Raw genomic sequence first — 15,142 nt, 5'->3', positions numbered from 1 at the left:
AAAAAAAAAAAAAAAAAATCCTAGCTATAATAACCCTATTAATCATCAACAGTATAAAACTGAAATTATTTGTATCATTTTTCTTTTTTTTAAGATGGAGTCTCACTCTATTACCCAGGCCGGAGTATAGTGATGTGTTCGTGTCTCACTGAAATCTCTGCCTCCCAGGCTCAAATGATCCTCCCACCTCAGCCTCTGGAGTAGCTGGGAGTACAGGCATGCATCATCATGCCTGACTAATTTTTTTGTATTTTTAGTAGAGACGGGGTTTCACCACGTTGGCCAGGCTGGTCTTGAACTCCTGACCTCAGGTGATCCACCACCTTGGCCTCCCAAAGAGGCTGCGATTACAGGAGTGAGCCACTGTGCCCAGCTATTTGTATCTTGTATATTCCTTGGACAGTACTTTATGTTTTCTTTCTATAACATTAAATACTGTATATTACATATTAAATACATCTGATACATTCATACAGCTATAAAGAGAGAGAGAGAGAGATCCTCCAACCTGAGACAAATTCGAAAATACTATTATTTTAAAAAAGCAGCTGGGCACCGTGGCTCACGCCTGTAATCCCAGCACTTTGGGAGGCCAAGGCGGGTGTATTACCTGAGGTCAGGAGTTCAGGACCAGCCTGACCAACATGGTGAAACCCTGTCTCTATGAAAAAATACAAAATTTAGCTGGGTGTGGTGACAGACACCTGTAACCCCAGCTACTCGGAAGGCTGAGGCAGGAGAACCTCCTGAACCCAGGAGGCAGAGGTTGCAGTGAGTCAAGATTGTGCCATTGCACTCCAGCCTGGGCAACACAGTGAGACTTGGTCTCTAAAATAAAAAAGGCAAGGTATAAAAATAGCACAGTATGCTGTCACTTGTGCAACAGAAGGAGAAAAAGCAAATACAAGCATGTTTGCCTGAATACTTCTATAAAAATCAAAATAAAAAATCAAAAACAAAAATACTTGGTGAATGTTCATAGACTGGGAGACTCAATGTTGTTAAGATGCCAATTCTACCAAAAATAATTGATAGATTCAACACAATCCCACTCAAAATCCCATCAGCCTATTTTGTAGAAATTGACAAACTGGTTCTAAGTAACTGAAAATGCAAAGGACAATGAATAACCAAAATAACTGTTAAAAAGAACAGTGTTGGAAGACTTACTCTCCCTGATCTAAAGACACTACTTAGCAACAAGTTATGTAATAATCAAGACAGTTTAGTATTGATGAAAAGAAACGGATCAACAGAACAGAATACAGTTAGATATAAACCCGTATGTGTACAGTCAATTCACCAAAGGTGCAAAGGCAATGTAATGGGAAAAAGAAAGCTTTTTTCAACAAATCATGCTGCATACTGGATCAAAAACAAAAAGGCAAGAAAAGAGAAGGAAGCATTAGATGAAACAGGCAAAACACACTAAAAAAGATAGTAGAAACCAGTCTAACAATATCAAAAATCATACAGTAATGTAAATAAATTAGGTAAGATACTGTCATGAGCGGTTAAAAAAAAGAGCAAAGTATAGCTTTGTGGTTTACAAAAAACACTTAACATACTAAGAAACAGAAGGGGCCGGGCGCGGTGACTCACGACTGTAATCCGCCTGTAATCCCAGCATTTTGGGAGGCCGAGGCGGGCAGATTATGAGGTCAAGAGATCGAGACCATCCTGGCCAACATAGTGAAACCCTGTCTCTATTAAAAATATAAAAATTAACGGGGCACACTGGCGCGCGCCTGTAGTACCAGTTACTTGTGAGGCTGAGGCAGGAAAATAGCTTGAACCCGGGAGGCAGAGGTTGCAGTGAGCTGAGATCACGCCACTGCACTCTAGCCTGGTGACAGAGCGAGACTCAAAAAAAAAAAAAGAAACAGAAAGACTGATGGAGAAACATATACCAGGCAAATGGTAATCAAAAGAATGTTGAGTGGTATGTGAACATCAAACAAAACATATTTGTAAAGCAAAATGTGTTGATAGGAAAGTGTAGGGTCAATAAGGAATTATAGATGAAAATAAAAGGAAGATATATACTAATTCTACACTTGTATATACACCGAACAAAAGAGTCCACAGCAGGTCCTCCATTTCATTTCATACAATGTTATTTTGTTTTGAAGTTGAGAAAAAAAAATGATTTGCAGCCAGGGCGACTGTCTGTGTAAAGTTTACAGTTCTCCTCTTGTCTGCATGGGTTTTCTCTAGGTACTCTCGTTTCCTCCCACATTCCAAAGATGTGCATGGTAAGAGAACTGGCACATCCAAATGATCCCAGTCTGACTGACTGGACGTATGTGCCTGCAATAGAATGGTGTCCTGTCTTGGTTGGTTCCTGCCACATGTAAACCTGAACAGGAATAAGCATGGTAGAAAATGAATTAATACAAATATTGCCAAACAAAAATTCATAAAGTGGCCAGGTGTGGTGGCTCATGCCTGTAAACTGAGCACTTTGGGAGGCTGAGGAGGGCAGATCACCTGAGGTCAGGAGTTCAAGACCAGTCCGGCCAACATGATGAAACCCCATCTCTAATAAAATTACAAAAGATTAGCCAGGTGTGGTGGCACATGTCTGTAGTCCTAGCTACTCAGGAGGCTGAGGCACAAGAATCATTTGAACCCAGGAGGCAGAGGTTGGAGTGAGCCGAGATCGCACCACTACACTCTAGCCTTGGAGACAGAGTGAGACTGTCTCAAAAAAAAAAAAATTTCATAAATTATATGATACTCATACAAATACAGGACAATAAACAATGCAGTATGAAAGTACTCAGTGAGCCCACCATATTTGTTATCGCTTGTTTCTGAACTGTATGGTGGTAGGAAGTGCTCCTGACAATTTCTACTTTGTAAACATTTATTCCCAATTTAACCCAACACCATGACTGCCATCACTTATCCACCAAACCTGGGTAAATAATTATCTTAGTTGTTTTTATCATCTTTTTTAAATAAATGTATAGTTCACATTTATTTTAATGTTTAATATTAGAAAGTGCGTTGGGTCCTTATTGAGAAGTTTAGTGATGCTTTTAAGACTAGAAATATGCAGTAGGAACTTAACTCTTCTTTGTATCAATTAGTCTGTAGTAAAATTGGTTTTATTATACATTGTTTCACTTAAAGTCAGTTTCCAAAAACCTATCAGGATGTTAAGTGAGGACTTGTGTTTCCATATGTGAATGTATATATATATACATACAGGAAAAAATCGCAATGAAACTGAAAAACCAACACCTTAGTGGGAAATCAGTGCACCTCTCTGAAGTATCAATAGGTTACAGGGACAAGAAAACTCGCAAAAATATAAAACCTTGTACCAAGGATACATATTCTTCTTAAGCACACATGGCACACTTGAAAAAAATTGTTATAAATCCATAAATTATGTCTCAAAAAAATCTCAAAGACTAGATGTCACATAAGACCACATTCTCTGATCCCAATGCAATTGAGAATCAACATGAGAAATAAGTTAGAAATCCCACACACTTTGGAATTTAAAATCACATTTCTAAGTAATTAATGAGTCAAAAAAATTATAGAAAAATATTTGGATCTACATGATAATTAAAATATTAAAACTTGTGTGAAGTTAAAGAAGTATTAAGAAGTAAAAATTTATAGCATTAAAACTTATATCACAAAAGAAATGCCAACACGAGTAAACATCCAGCTTAAGAAGCTGAAAAAGAACAGCAAGATAAACCCAGGAGAAACTAAAAACAAAGAAAATATTAAAGAGCAAGTCCATATAAACAATAACAACCATGTAAAAAGCAAACAAAATGGCAGTTATGGCAAAGATTGTAAAAATGTGAATACTAGGAACAACTTTATGCCAATATACTTGAAAACCAAGAGGAAATTGAAATTTTTCTAAGAATACATAACTTACTAACACTGACCCAAGAAGAAATAAAATGGTTGCATGACTCTATTAAAATAATTTTTTTTTGTAGTTAAAAATCTTCTCACAAGACCCAGATAATTTTGCAGATGAGTTCTACGATATATTCTAAGAATAAGTCATCCCAGGCATAAATACTTTCAGAAAACAAGTAACGTTGATAAATAAAACAAGACAAAGAGAATAGGGCCGGGTGCAGTGTCTCACGCCTATAGTGGGAGGCTGAGGCAGGTAAAATGCTTGAGCCCAGGAGTTCAAGACTGGCTTGGACAACATGGCTAAACTTCATCTCTACAAAAAAATTCAAAACTCAGCCAAACATAATGCTATGCACTTGTAGTCTCAGCTACTAGGGAGGCTGAGGTGGGAGGATCTGTTAGGCCCAGGAGGTCAAGGCCGCAGTGAGCCATGATTGTTTGTGTCACTTGTACTCTGGCCTGGGTGATAGAGCGGGACCCTGTCTCAAAAAAAAAAAACAAAAACAAAAACAAAAACAAAAACGAAATAGGACAAAGGAAATTACAGATTGATCTCAATTTTTTAAATTGATGAAAAATACTAAACAAAATATTAGCAAATCTTAATCTAGTACTTTATCAAGTTAACATGTTAAAGAAGAAAAAACACAAGATTATCTCAACAATAGTGGAAAAAGCATGAAACAAAACTTTAACACACATTCTTGATTTTTTAAGATAGTTAGCAAGGTGACTGATTATAAAATAATATAAATAGTGTATATGTAAATTTTATAAATATAAAATACTGCCATATTATTTTATCTTTACTTCTCATGAACATTCTGTATTATGCCTTTATGACATATTTTTGGCACCTCAATTCTTACTTTTTTGAGATTGGGGTGCTTTCACAGCAGGTTTGTTGCCTAAGCACCAAATAAGTGCTTATTGTAGGGTACCTGATAGGCTTCAGCAGCTGAGGTTACCACCTGCTCCACTGCACCAACAACAAAGACTCCCTTCTTGATATGCTCCCTTAAGTACAGTCCAGCCGATGCAGAGTCCAGTAGGTCATATATCTGCTCGTTGTAGATTTCAATAAAGGAACACTTACAAAGGAAACTCTTCCCAGCTCCAGCCTGTAAAAAAGAAGCCTCGTTTAGATACATTATTTTCATGTGTTCATACCTAGTTTTCATAAGCATTAATTTTGCACTTGTTTCACAAGATATAAATCTCCTACGCTATTATCCTTTAATACAATATAAGATACCTAAAAGTAAAAAAGTCTAGATAACTAGTTTTTTGTTTTGTTTTGTTTTGTTTTGAGATGGAGTCTCACCCTGTCGCCCAGGCTGGAGTGCAGTGGCGCAATCTGGCTCACTGCAAGCTCCGCCTCCTGGGTTTGTGCCATTCTCCTGCCTCAGCCTCCCGAGTAGCTGGGACTACAGGTGCCCGCCACCACGCCTGGCTAATTTTTTGTATTTGTAGTAGAGATGGGATTTCACTGTGTTAGTCAGGATGGTCTCGATCTCCTGACCTCGTAATTCAACTCAGCCTCCCAAAGTGCTGGGATTACCGGCGTGAGCCACCGCGCCCGGCCGATAACTAGTTTTAACACATGATTATATTTTAGAGCTGCATCAAAGTGTGGTCCCAGGCACCCTAGAGGCCTCCACAGGTGCCTGAGAGCTAATACAGGGAGAGGAGAATTGAGCAGTCCAGTTGGGAAATTCCATTTTTGTCTGTCTTATATATTTGATATCTTCATAAAGTTTTATTTGAAACAAGTGTTATGTTCTTCAAACGATTGAAAATAATTTATTTTAAAAGACTTTATAGGATTTTTAACCATAGAAATGCATGGTACTAAATTATTTCACTGCCACACAATTTGTGTGTCTAACTTCAGTGTTAGAGATAGGTGATTTCTGCAAAGGAGTAAATGGTAAACCAATGTTATATATAAGTTTCTTTGGTACATAAGTAATGGAACATAAAACACAAATGGTTCTAAGCCCGGACTTCCCCAAGCTGAATCAGCACAACTGTGAGACGGCCCAACCTGGGAGCCAATGCAGGAGGAAAGACCATATCCCCACGGTGATGGAGCCATACCACATATGGAGCACAAAGACCATGGGAAGGCAGTAGCAGGTGCTACAAAGATGGTGAGGATGAGTCCATCACTGCTGGATGCCATGAGGATTTAGGGACACCTGCAGTCACCTGTGAGCCTAAGTACAGGTAGATGATTAGGCTTAGTGTATTAATGTATCTGTTTTCCTCAGTTGAGATTTTCTTTACAGTTTCTCTCTTGCAAAATATTTTTTTTGAGAGCCCCAGAAGCATTATTTTCCTTTCTTGTAAACTAGCAATTTGGGATAAAGGATAATGCATGTTTTATAAACTAAAAACTCAATTGAGATAAAACAACTCAGAATCCTTAATATTATCCTCAGAATTGAAAGATTTTCTTATACCACACTAGTCTATCCACATTGTAGAGTAGTACCATTCATGCTTCACTATGTATCATGAGCTAATTATCAGTGGCTACCTACTCAAAATTAGACATTTCATAGAACCACTTTATTTTTACATGAAGTTTTACCTTTTCTTTTTCACGATCAATTAAGGAAAACAAATATTCAAAACTTCGTGGGATTACTCCTCTCAGGTTATGAGAAAAATTATCAGATTCAGATGGTCCTAAAAAAGTGAAAAAAATAAACACTGGATTTTTATTCTATTCCAAGAGTCTTTCAAAATGGCAATTTATATAGAAATAAGATGATTATACTGTATAATGATTTTCCTACTTGTGCTCCAAGCAAGTTAAATTTAGGTCTCTGAGAGGAATTGAAATTTTTCCAACTGCCAGGTACCAAAATCTGCAGGAATATCAAATAATTGTACTTTATTGCAGCACATTTGGTCTCATAGACTGACCTGTGGTCCAGGCCTTGGCCCCATACCTTGTGACCATAGGCTAATTACTAAATCCCTCTTAAGCTGCAGAGTTCTCAGTTATAAAATGGGGATAATAATGGTAATAAATACCACATAGGGTTATTGGAAAGAATTAACTGAGAGTGTAAAGGCAAAGCACTGAGAGCCATGTTAGTGCTTTAAACACATTAAGTACTAAAAATCAGGGTTAGCTAGTTGATTTTTTTTAAATTAGGCAATAAAAGCCAAGCTGATAAGAAAAGTACTGTAAGAATATCTTACAAGATTTCCATGCAGACAGAAAAATGCAGAGTCTCTATTTTGTTACACTGGGAAAAGGAAGAGATATCAGTGTATATGTAAATAGCAGGATTCTAAGGAATTCTAATTCAAGTTATAGCAATATTTCCCAGAAAAAAAATATATAGCTAGAAAAGATCTAGATCTATTTAATAATCAAAATATTGGTGAAGTATGCCTTAGAGACCAAAGGAACTAACAAAATGCTGATATGCAGAAGAAAAATAAAGAATAAATTTTAAAATATAATAGTTGTCTTTGCTAGAAGGCCTTGCACCACACCTGGAATATTTTAAATGGTCCTTATAACTCGTAGTTTAAGAAACACATAACAGAGGTAGAAAAATGCAAGTAAATGAATAAAGAGAATGAATATTAGAACATGCAGATAATTTTACATCATTTTCCTGTTGCAGAATATATTATACAAAGATCAATTTGATATAGTATGTTTGGCCCCAATTCTCATGCTGAAATTTGATCCCCACTGCTGGAGGTGTGGCCTGCTGGGACATTTTTGGGTCATGGAGTGTCGGGGGGCACAACCACTCATGAAAGGCTTGGTGCCATTCTCATGGGAGTGAGTTCTCTTATTTCCCAAGAGAACTAGTTGTTGGAGAGAGCCTGGCACCTCCTCATCTCTCTCTCTCTTTGTCTCTCTCCCTCTCTCTCACTTTCCTCTCTCTCTCTCTCTTTCCTCTCTCACCATGTAATCCCTGCATGCCCATTCCCCTTTGTCTTCTGCCATGAGTTGAAGCAGCATGAGGCCCTTACTAGAAGCCGAGCAGATGCTGGTGCCACACTTCCTCTATGATCTGCAGAACTGTGAGCCAAGTAAACCTCTTTTCTTTACAAATTACCCAGCCTCAGGTATTCCTTTACAGCAACACAAATAGACTAAGACAAAGATTCAACAAATCTTTAATTACCTTCATCATCTCTTGCCTGACCCACTGCAGTATCTCCTAATCCTGCTCTATCCCCTAATAGTCTTTTTTTTTTTTTGAGACAGAGTCTCGCTTTGTCGCCCAGGCTGGAGTGCAGTGGCCGGATCTCAGCTCACTGCAAGCTCCGCCTCCCGGGTTCACTACAGGCGCCCGCCACCTCGCCCAGCTAGTTTTTTGTATTTTTTAGTAGAGACGGGGTTTCACCGTGTTAGCCAGGATGGTCTCAATCTCCTGACCTCGTGATCCGCCCGTCTCCGCCTCCCAAAGTGCTGGGATTACAGGCTTGAGCCACCGCGCCCGGCCTCCCCTAATAGTCTTTATTCCATTTAGCTGCCTGAGTAATCCTTTTAATTATATATCAGATCATGTACTTCCTATTTGTTTGTTTATTTTAAAAAAGAACTCTTCCAATAATGTCATATCATATTCAAAACAAAATACAAAATCCTCACCAGGGCCTATATAACCTGGCCCTAGGGTATAGCTCCGACTTCCCATGCTACCAGCCCCTTATCCTGGAAAACTCCACTCTCAATGGGTCTTCTGCTGTTCTTCAAACATTCTTGAGTGTGCGCCCACCTCAGGGCCTGTGCAACTGCTGTTCCTCTGCCTGTAAGATTATTCTCTTGGACAGTCTCATTGTTCACTCTCATTTCACTTAGTAACTCCAAAGGTGACCTCCTGAGAGATCTTTCCTGACCCACCATCTAAAATAGCACCCTCTACTTTTTTCCATCCCTTTACATGGCTTTATTTTAATTCATAGCACTTATTACCTCTGGCATAATTTTTAGAGGTGTATTTGCTTTTAATTGTGTATTCCCCCTGCCTGAAAATCAGAAGGTCCACAAGAGCCAGGACACTGCCTTGTATTCAAGTAAACCAACAGTGTCTTCAAGAGTGCCGGGCATACTGTAAGTACAAGTATTCAATTATTTTTTTTGTTGTTGTTGTTATAACCTCAGAGAGAGAGGAAGACCTTTCTTACTACAACTCATAATTCAGAAGCCATTAAAGAAGAAAAAGAAGCCGGGTGCAGTGGCTTCTGCCTGTAATCCCAGCACTTTGGGAGGCTGAGGCAGGTGGAGCACTTGAAGCCGGAAGTTGGAGACCAGCCTGGCCAACATGGTGAGACCCCCATCTCTACTAAATATACAAAAATTAGCCGGGTGTGGTGGCGCATGCCTGTAATCCCAGCTACTTGGGAAGCTGAGGCTGGAGAATTGCCTTGAACCCAGGAGGTGAGGTTGCAGTGAGCCAAGATTGAACCACTGCACTCTAGCCTCGGCGACAGGGGGAAGGCTCCGTCTCAAAAAAATTAAAAAAAGAAGAAGAAAAAGAAAAGAAAAAAATTCAGCCATGTAAAATAAAACTTTAGCATAGAAAAAAAAAAAACCTCAAGTAAGTCAAAAGACAAATGAAAAACCTAGAAAAAAATCTGGAATCCATATCATAGACAACAGGCTAACTTCTCTGTTTTATAAGGAATATCCACAAATGAGTAAGAAAAAGTCAAGCTAATTTTTTAAATGGGAGAAAAAAGCTTGAATGGGCATTTCAACAGAGAGGCTATTGATGTATCGGGTAAACATATAAAAGGTATTCAGTTGTCAACAGAAATAAACACACAATAAGATAATACTGTACATACTTAAGAATGGCTAAAATTTTTTAAATTGACAATTTCAAGTACATATAAGGAAGTGGAGCAACTGGAACTTCCATATACTACTGAGATAATCACTTTGGGAAACTGTTGGGCAGAATTACTAAAGCTAAATATACATATATACTATGATCCAGCAATTTTCCTGGATACATATCCAACACAAATTATATCAAAAGACACAAGAAAAGATGTTCACAGCAACATTATTCATATGGTTGAAAAGTTGAAATAATCCAAATGTCTATCAACAGTAGACTGGAAAATGTGTAGTATATTCATACAATAATATATTATACAGTAATGGAAATAAACTACTACTACTTGCAACAACATGAGTGAATCGCAGAAACTTAACACTAAAAGACCAGAAACAAAAGATACACAATAAAATATTATTTGTAGAGGATCAAAAACAAGCAATATTAATGATGACAGAAATCAGAGTAATAGGCATTCCAGGGGACAGGGTTTGGTAGTTACTGACCAGGAAGGAATCTTGATCTGGTTAGTAGTTATACAGGTGTATAAACATATACAAATTCATTACATCCTACTGAAAACCTGTTTATTCAGCACCACTCTGTGCCAGGCATTGAGCTGGAAACATAGCTGCAAACATGATTAACACATGGACTTTGCTAGCAAAAAAACTCACAACTTGGCAGAAGCCTAGGGAATCTCCTTAATTTCAAGAGATCAACATCATATATAGAATTTATGCCTTTCCCCAAAATGTTGTAGGTTACTGTTATTACAGAAAGGGTAGATTAAGCCATAAGCCAACAAAAGTTAATCTTTAATTTACTTACCCATCATAGTAAATGTCTTCCCTGAGCCAGTCTGTCCACTGTAAAAAATAATGTTTTACATATTATTTTTACACATAAAATTAAAAGACTACTCCTATTATAATACTAGTGTATAAGTTTTCTCCACAAAAAGTTAGCTTATTTTCTTTCCATTTTTAAATTCTATGAGATAAAAAGTGAATGATCCACCTCTTTTCTCTCCAATCTCCCTACAAAGAGCTAACCACTATTAATTGGCAAATGCTTCTGTATTACACAAACATAGCCATCAGAGTTTTCATTTAATCTTTATTTACAAAAATTGAGATGATGCTCTTCATACTGCTTGGCAACCTGTTTTTCCCTTAATTTTACCTCAGATATCTTTCTAGGTCAGCAATAGAGGTCTGCCTCATTATTTTTAATAGCTACACCGTATTTATTCCACGGGTTTGGGATCGTGGAGCATCTTGCAGCACCATAATTTATTTAACCAGAATCAAATGAACTTTTGTTTCCAATTTTTGCTATGCTAAGTAATACAGCATTTCCTTTCCTAAATTGTCTTTAAAAGATACTAAAATCTCTTCATTTAAATATAAAGCAATAAAAAAATTCTTATGCTATAGGTTTTTCTGCAATGTCATATCTCCTGTTACCCCACTTAACAGAAACAAGAGTAACAAAAAACTAAAAGTAAAAAAGTTGAAGCCAGGCAGTTCCAGCTACTGAGGAGGCTAAAGTAGGAAGATGGCTTGAGCCCAGGAGTTCCAGGCTGTGGTGCACTAGAATCACAGCTGTGGATAGCCACTGTACTCCAGGACTGGGCAACATAACAAGACCCCATCTTAAAAAAAAAACAAAAAACTTGAATTTTAAAGATGTCAATCAGGATATCAAAAGACTTTAGCTTAGATTCACAGCAAAAATAGAAAATTTTGAATTTACTTTTTCATTAAATGCCCCCCAAAACTAAAAAACAGTATGCTATAGTTTTTTACCCCTTTCTTCTGGAAGAAAAGAGGAAAAAAGTTCTTTAGTAACTCAGAATGAGAAATGGATATTATTGAGTCCCCTACAAATAGGGTAATCCTACAGATTATTGTCCAAACAGGCACTTGAGAGTGAAGAGGACACTATTAATAATACTTGACAATTGGTATTGTCCTCAGTAAACCAGACAGTATACCCACCCCGCCATGTATTACCTAGCTCTGTCTGCTGAGAAGGCCTAGAAGCAACAAACCAAACACATCTAGCACCCAGATCTTGGTTGCTAAATACCATGCTCCAATTAAAGGAATTAGGGTTCACTGGTGAAATAGCTGATTCTAGGCATAGGTCAAGGAAAACACAAGATGAGCCCAGAGCATCTTGTAGCATCACAAAGTAAGAAGGGGCTCAGAAAACAAAAGGGTGAGCTATAGCAAAGGGACACAAAAACCAACCTCAAGGAGGGCCCGTTGGGCAAAGCTGGAACAACAGACACAACAAGGTAAATAATTTTTAGTATTGGATTATAACCTAAAGAATAAAATAAATGTACATCCATAACATATAAGTAATTGAATAAATAAATGTGGAAAACAGACAAATCTTTTTTTTTTTGTTTTGTTTTGTTTTTTTTTGAGACAGAGTCACACCCTGTTACCCAGGCTGGAGTGCAGTGGTGCAATCTCGGCTTGCTGCAACCTCCGCCTCCTGGGTTCAAGTGATTCCTGCCTCAGCCTCCCGAGTAGCTGGGACTACAGGTGAGCACTACCACACCCAGCTATTTTTTTTTTGTATTTTTAGTAGAGACAGGGTCTCACCATGTTGGCCTGGCTGGTCTTGCCTGAACTCCAGTAACCCGCCCACCTCAGCCTCCCAAAGTGCTAGGATTACAGGCATGAGCCACTACACCTGGCTGGACAAACCTTTCTTACAAAAAAATGTGTTATATATAGCTAGACAGATACTCTGCTCTACACAACCCCTCTACCTTCCAGTGTAATCCCTGCTACCTTGATAGCCAGGCAGGGCCAATCTAATCATATGAGTCCCCAAAATCAGAAAACCGATTTTAGCTGCTGTCAGAGGGAGGTGTGACTAAGGAAGAAGAGTCAAAGAGTTCCATGTTGTTGGTTTTGAAGATAAAGGGGGTTGTAAGCTAAGTCATGTGGGTGGCCTCTGGAAGCTGAAAAAGGCAAAGGAACAATTTTCCAGAAAGGAACAGAGCTGCCAAAAGAATTGCATCCCTGCTGACGCCTTGATTTTAGCCCATGAGAGACCCAAGTTGAACTTTTCACTTACAGAACTGTAAGATAATACATTTCTGTTGTTTTAAGCCACTAAGTTTGTGGTAATTTGTTACAACAGCAACAGGAAAATAATACAAGCATGTACTATGTATAAGGACACAGACAACAACTTACTATGCAAAGATGGTACCATTATAACCGCTCATGCAAGACTCCACAATGCTTTTAGCCACAGTTGAGAATACAGACTCCTACAAATGTAACCAAACATGTTTAACATTTCATAAAAATGAAAACATTTTTCCTAAATTACATTCTACAATGTAACAGCAAAAATTGCTTAGTAATAACATGGCTAACATCCATTACAGAAAAAAGGCTAAACTATCTAAGATGATAAAACTTTAAACATAATTAATCTCCTATACAACTATAGATTTAAAGCACACAACTCAACTTTATACAGAATTTTGTACAGCATATTGCATGTAGATATTGTACTGGTACTAGCATAAAAAAATGGGTGTATATCTTCTTCAGTGATTTTTCTCGTAAGTTTGCATTGAACAGTCAATACCTCCATTTTATTTTCATTTTTACCTATAAGTAGATGCAGTCTTATTAAGAATGTAAGAACTCCCAACTCTACAGTTTATTTTTATTTATTTATTTATTTTTGAGATGGAGTCTCGCTCTGTCACCTTTAGGCAATGGTGCAATCTCAGCCCACTGAAACTTCCACCTCCCAGGTTCAAGCGATTCCCCTGCCTCAGCCTCCTGAGTAGCTAGGACTACAGGTGCGTGCAACCATGCCTGGCTAATTTTTGTATTTTTAGTAGAAACGGGGTTTCACCACGTTGATCAGGCTAGTCTCAAACTCCTGACCTCGTGATCCACCTTGTGAGGTGGACCTCACCTCCACCTCCCAAAGTGCTGGGACTACAGGCATGAGCCACTGCACAAGGCCCTCATTTTATATATCTCTTGGCCAGCTATGCTCCACATAAAAGAAGATCCAAAGACCTAAATGTCGGCCCAAAAACATCTATATATATAAGGGAATACTGAAGATCTGTGATGGGCTGCGTGCAGTGGCTCACACCTGCAATCCTAGCACTTTGGGAGGCCAAGATGGGAGGACTGCTTGAGGCCATAAGTTTGAGACCAGCCTAGGGAACATAGCAAGACTCTATCTCTACAAAAAATTTAAAATGTAGCTGGGCATAATTGAGATTTATCCTGGAATGAAAAAAAAATTAGCCAAGCATAGTGTCACATGCCTATAATCACAGCTACTTGGGAGGCTAAGCAGGAGGATCACTTGTGCACTCAACCCTTGGCAACAAAGCAAGACCCCATCTCTTAAAAAAAAAAAAAAAAAAAAATCTGTGATGTTCAGTATAGTAGCCGTTAGTTATATGTAGGTATTTAGATTTAAATTAAGTAAACAAAACTTACAAGTCAGTTCCTCATGCATACTAGCCATATTAAAAGTGCTCAGGAGCCACATGTGGCTAGTGCATCTGACGCACTGAATTTTAAATTGGATTTAATTAATTTAAACTTATATAGTCACATTTGGCTAGAGGCCATTGTAACAAACAGCACAGATACAGGACATTTCCATCACTGCAGAAAGTTCCATTGGATAGCACTAACTAGGTCTTAATTAAATTGACATTAATTAGAAAAGCACTTGTTCACATCATGGTAACCCTAAATCCTTAGATTAGGCAGTTCAAATGTACTTCTCAATCATCCACTGACTCCAAAAAGTGCATCTTCACTAACCTCCAGTGCCTCAGATGCACGAGCAACACTTTTAATATGACTAGTGTGTATGAGGAACTGACTTTCAAGTTTCATTTAATTAATTTAAATCTAAATAGCCACATACAACTAATGGCTACTACACTGAACATCACAGATCTTTTTTTTTTTTTTTTTTTTTTTTTTTTTAAGAGACAGAGTCTTGCTCTGTTGCCGAGGATGGAGTGCAGTGGCACCATCATAGCTCACTGTAGCCTCAAACTCCTGGGCTCAAGTGATCCTCCTGCTTTAGCCTCCCGAATAGCTGGGTTTACAGGCATGTGACACTATGCCCATAATTTCCTATCACTTGGTGAAAAAAAAAAAAAGGAGGCTTTTGTCATTCTGCTACAAAGTTTGATGAAAAAAGGAGAAAACTATTTAATAAAATTAGATTTAAAATATTTATGGAAGGCCGGGCGCGGTGGCTCAAGCCTGTAATCCCAGCACTTTGGGAGGCCGAGATGGGTGGATCACGAGGTCAGGAGATCGAGACCATCCTGGCTAACACGTTGAAACCCCGTCTCTACTAAAAAAAATAAAAAAAACTAGCCG

General features: G+C 38.1%; 1 protein-coding gene across 1 annotated transcript in view; it reads right to left on the bottom strand.

The window, feature by feature from the left end:
• Positions 1-15,142, bottom strand: part of KIF15 (kinesin family member 15) — a 105,019-nt gene that overhangs the window by 76,436 nt on the left and 13,441 nt on the right. Inside the window, 4 exon segments of the mRNA XM_011952691.1 lie at positions 4,842-5,021; positions 6,497-6,594; positions 10,560-10,597; positions 12,953-13,029. Coding sequence (XP_011808081.1) covers positions 4,842-5,021; positions 6,497-6,594; positions 10,560-10,597; positions 12,953-13,029 — 393 coding nt within the window.

Source organism: Colobus angolensis, unplaced genomic scaffold, assembly GCF_000951035.1.
Source record: "Colobus angolensis palliatus isolate OR3802 unplaced genomic scaffold, Cang.pa_1.0 Scaffold344, whole genome shotgun sequence".
NCBI classification, from domain to species: Eukaryota; Metazoa; Chordata; class Mammalia; order Primates; family Cercopithecidae; genus Colobus; species Colobus angolensis.
Note: the sequence above shows the minus strand (reverse complement) of the source record. Positions and strands in the feature narration are given on the sequence as shown.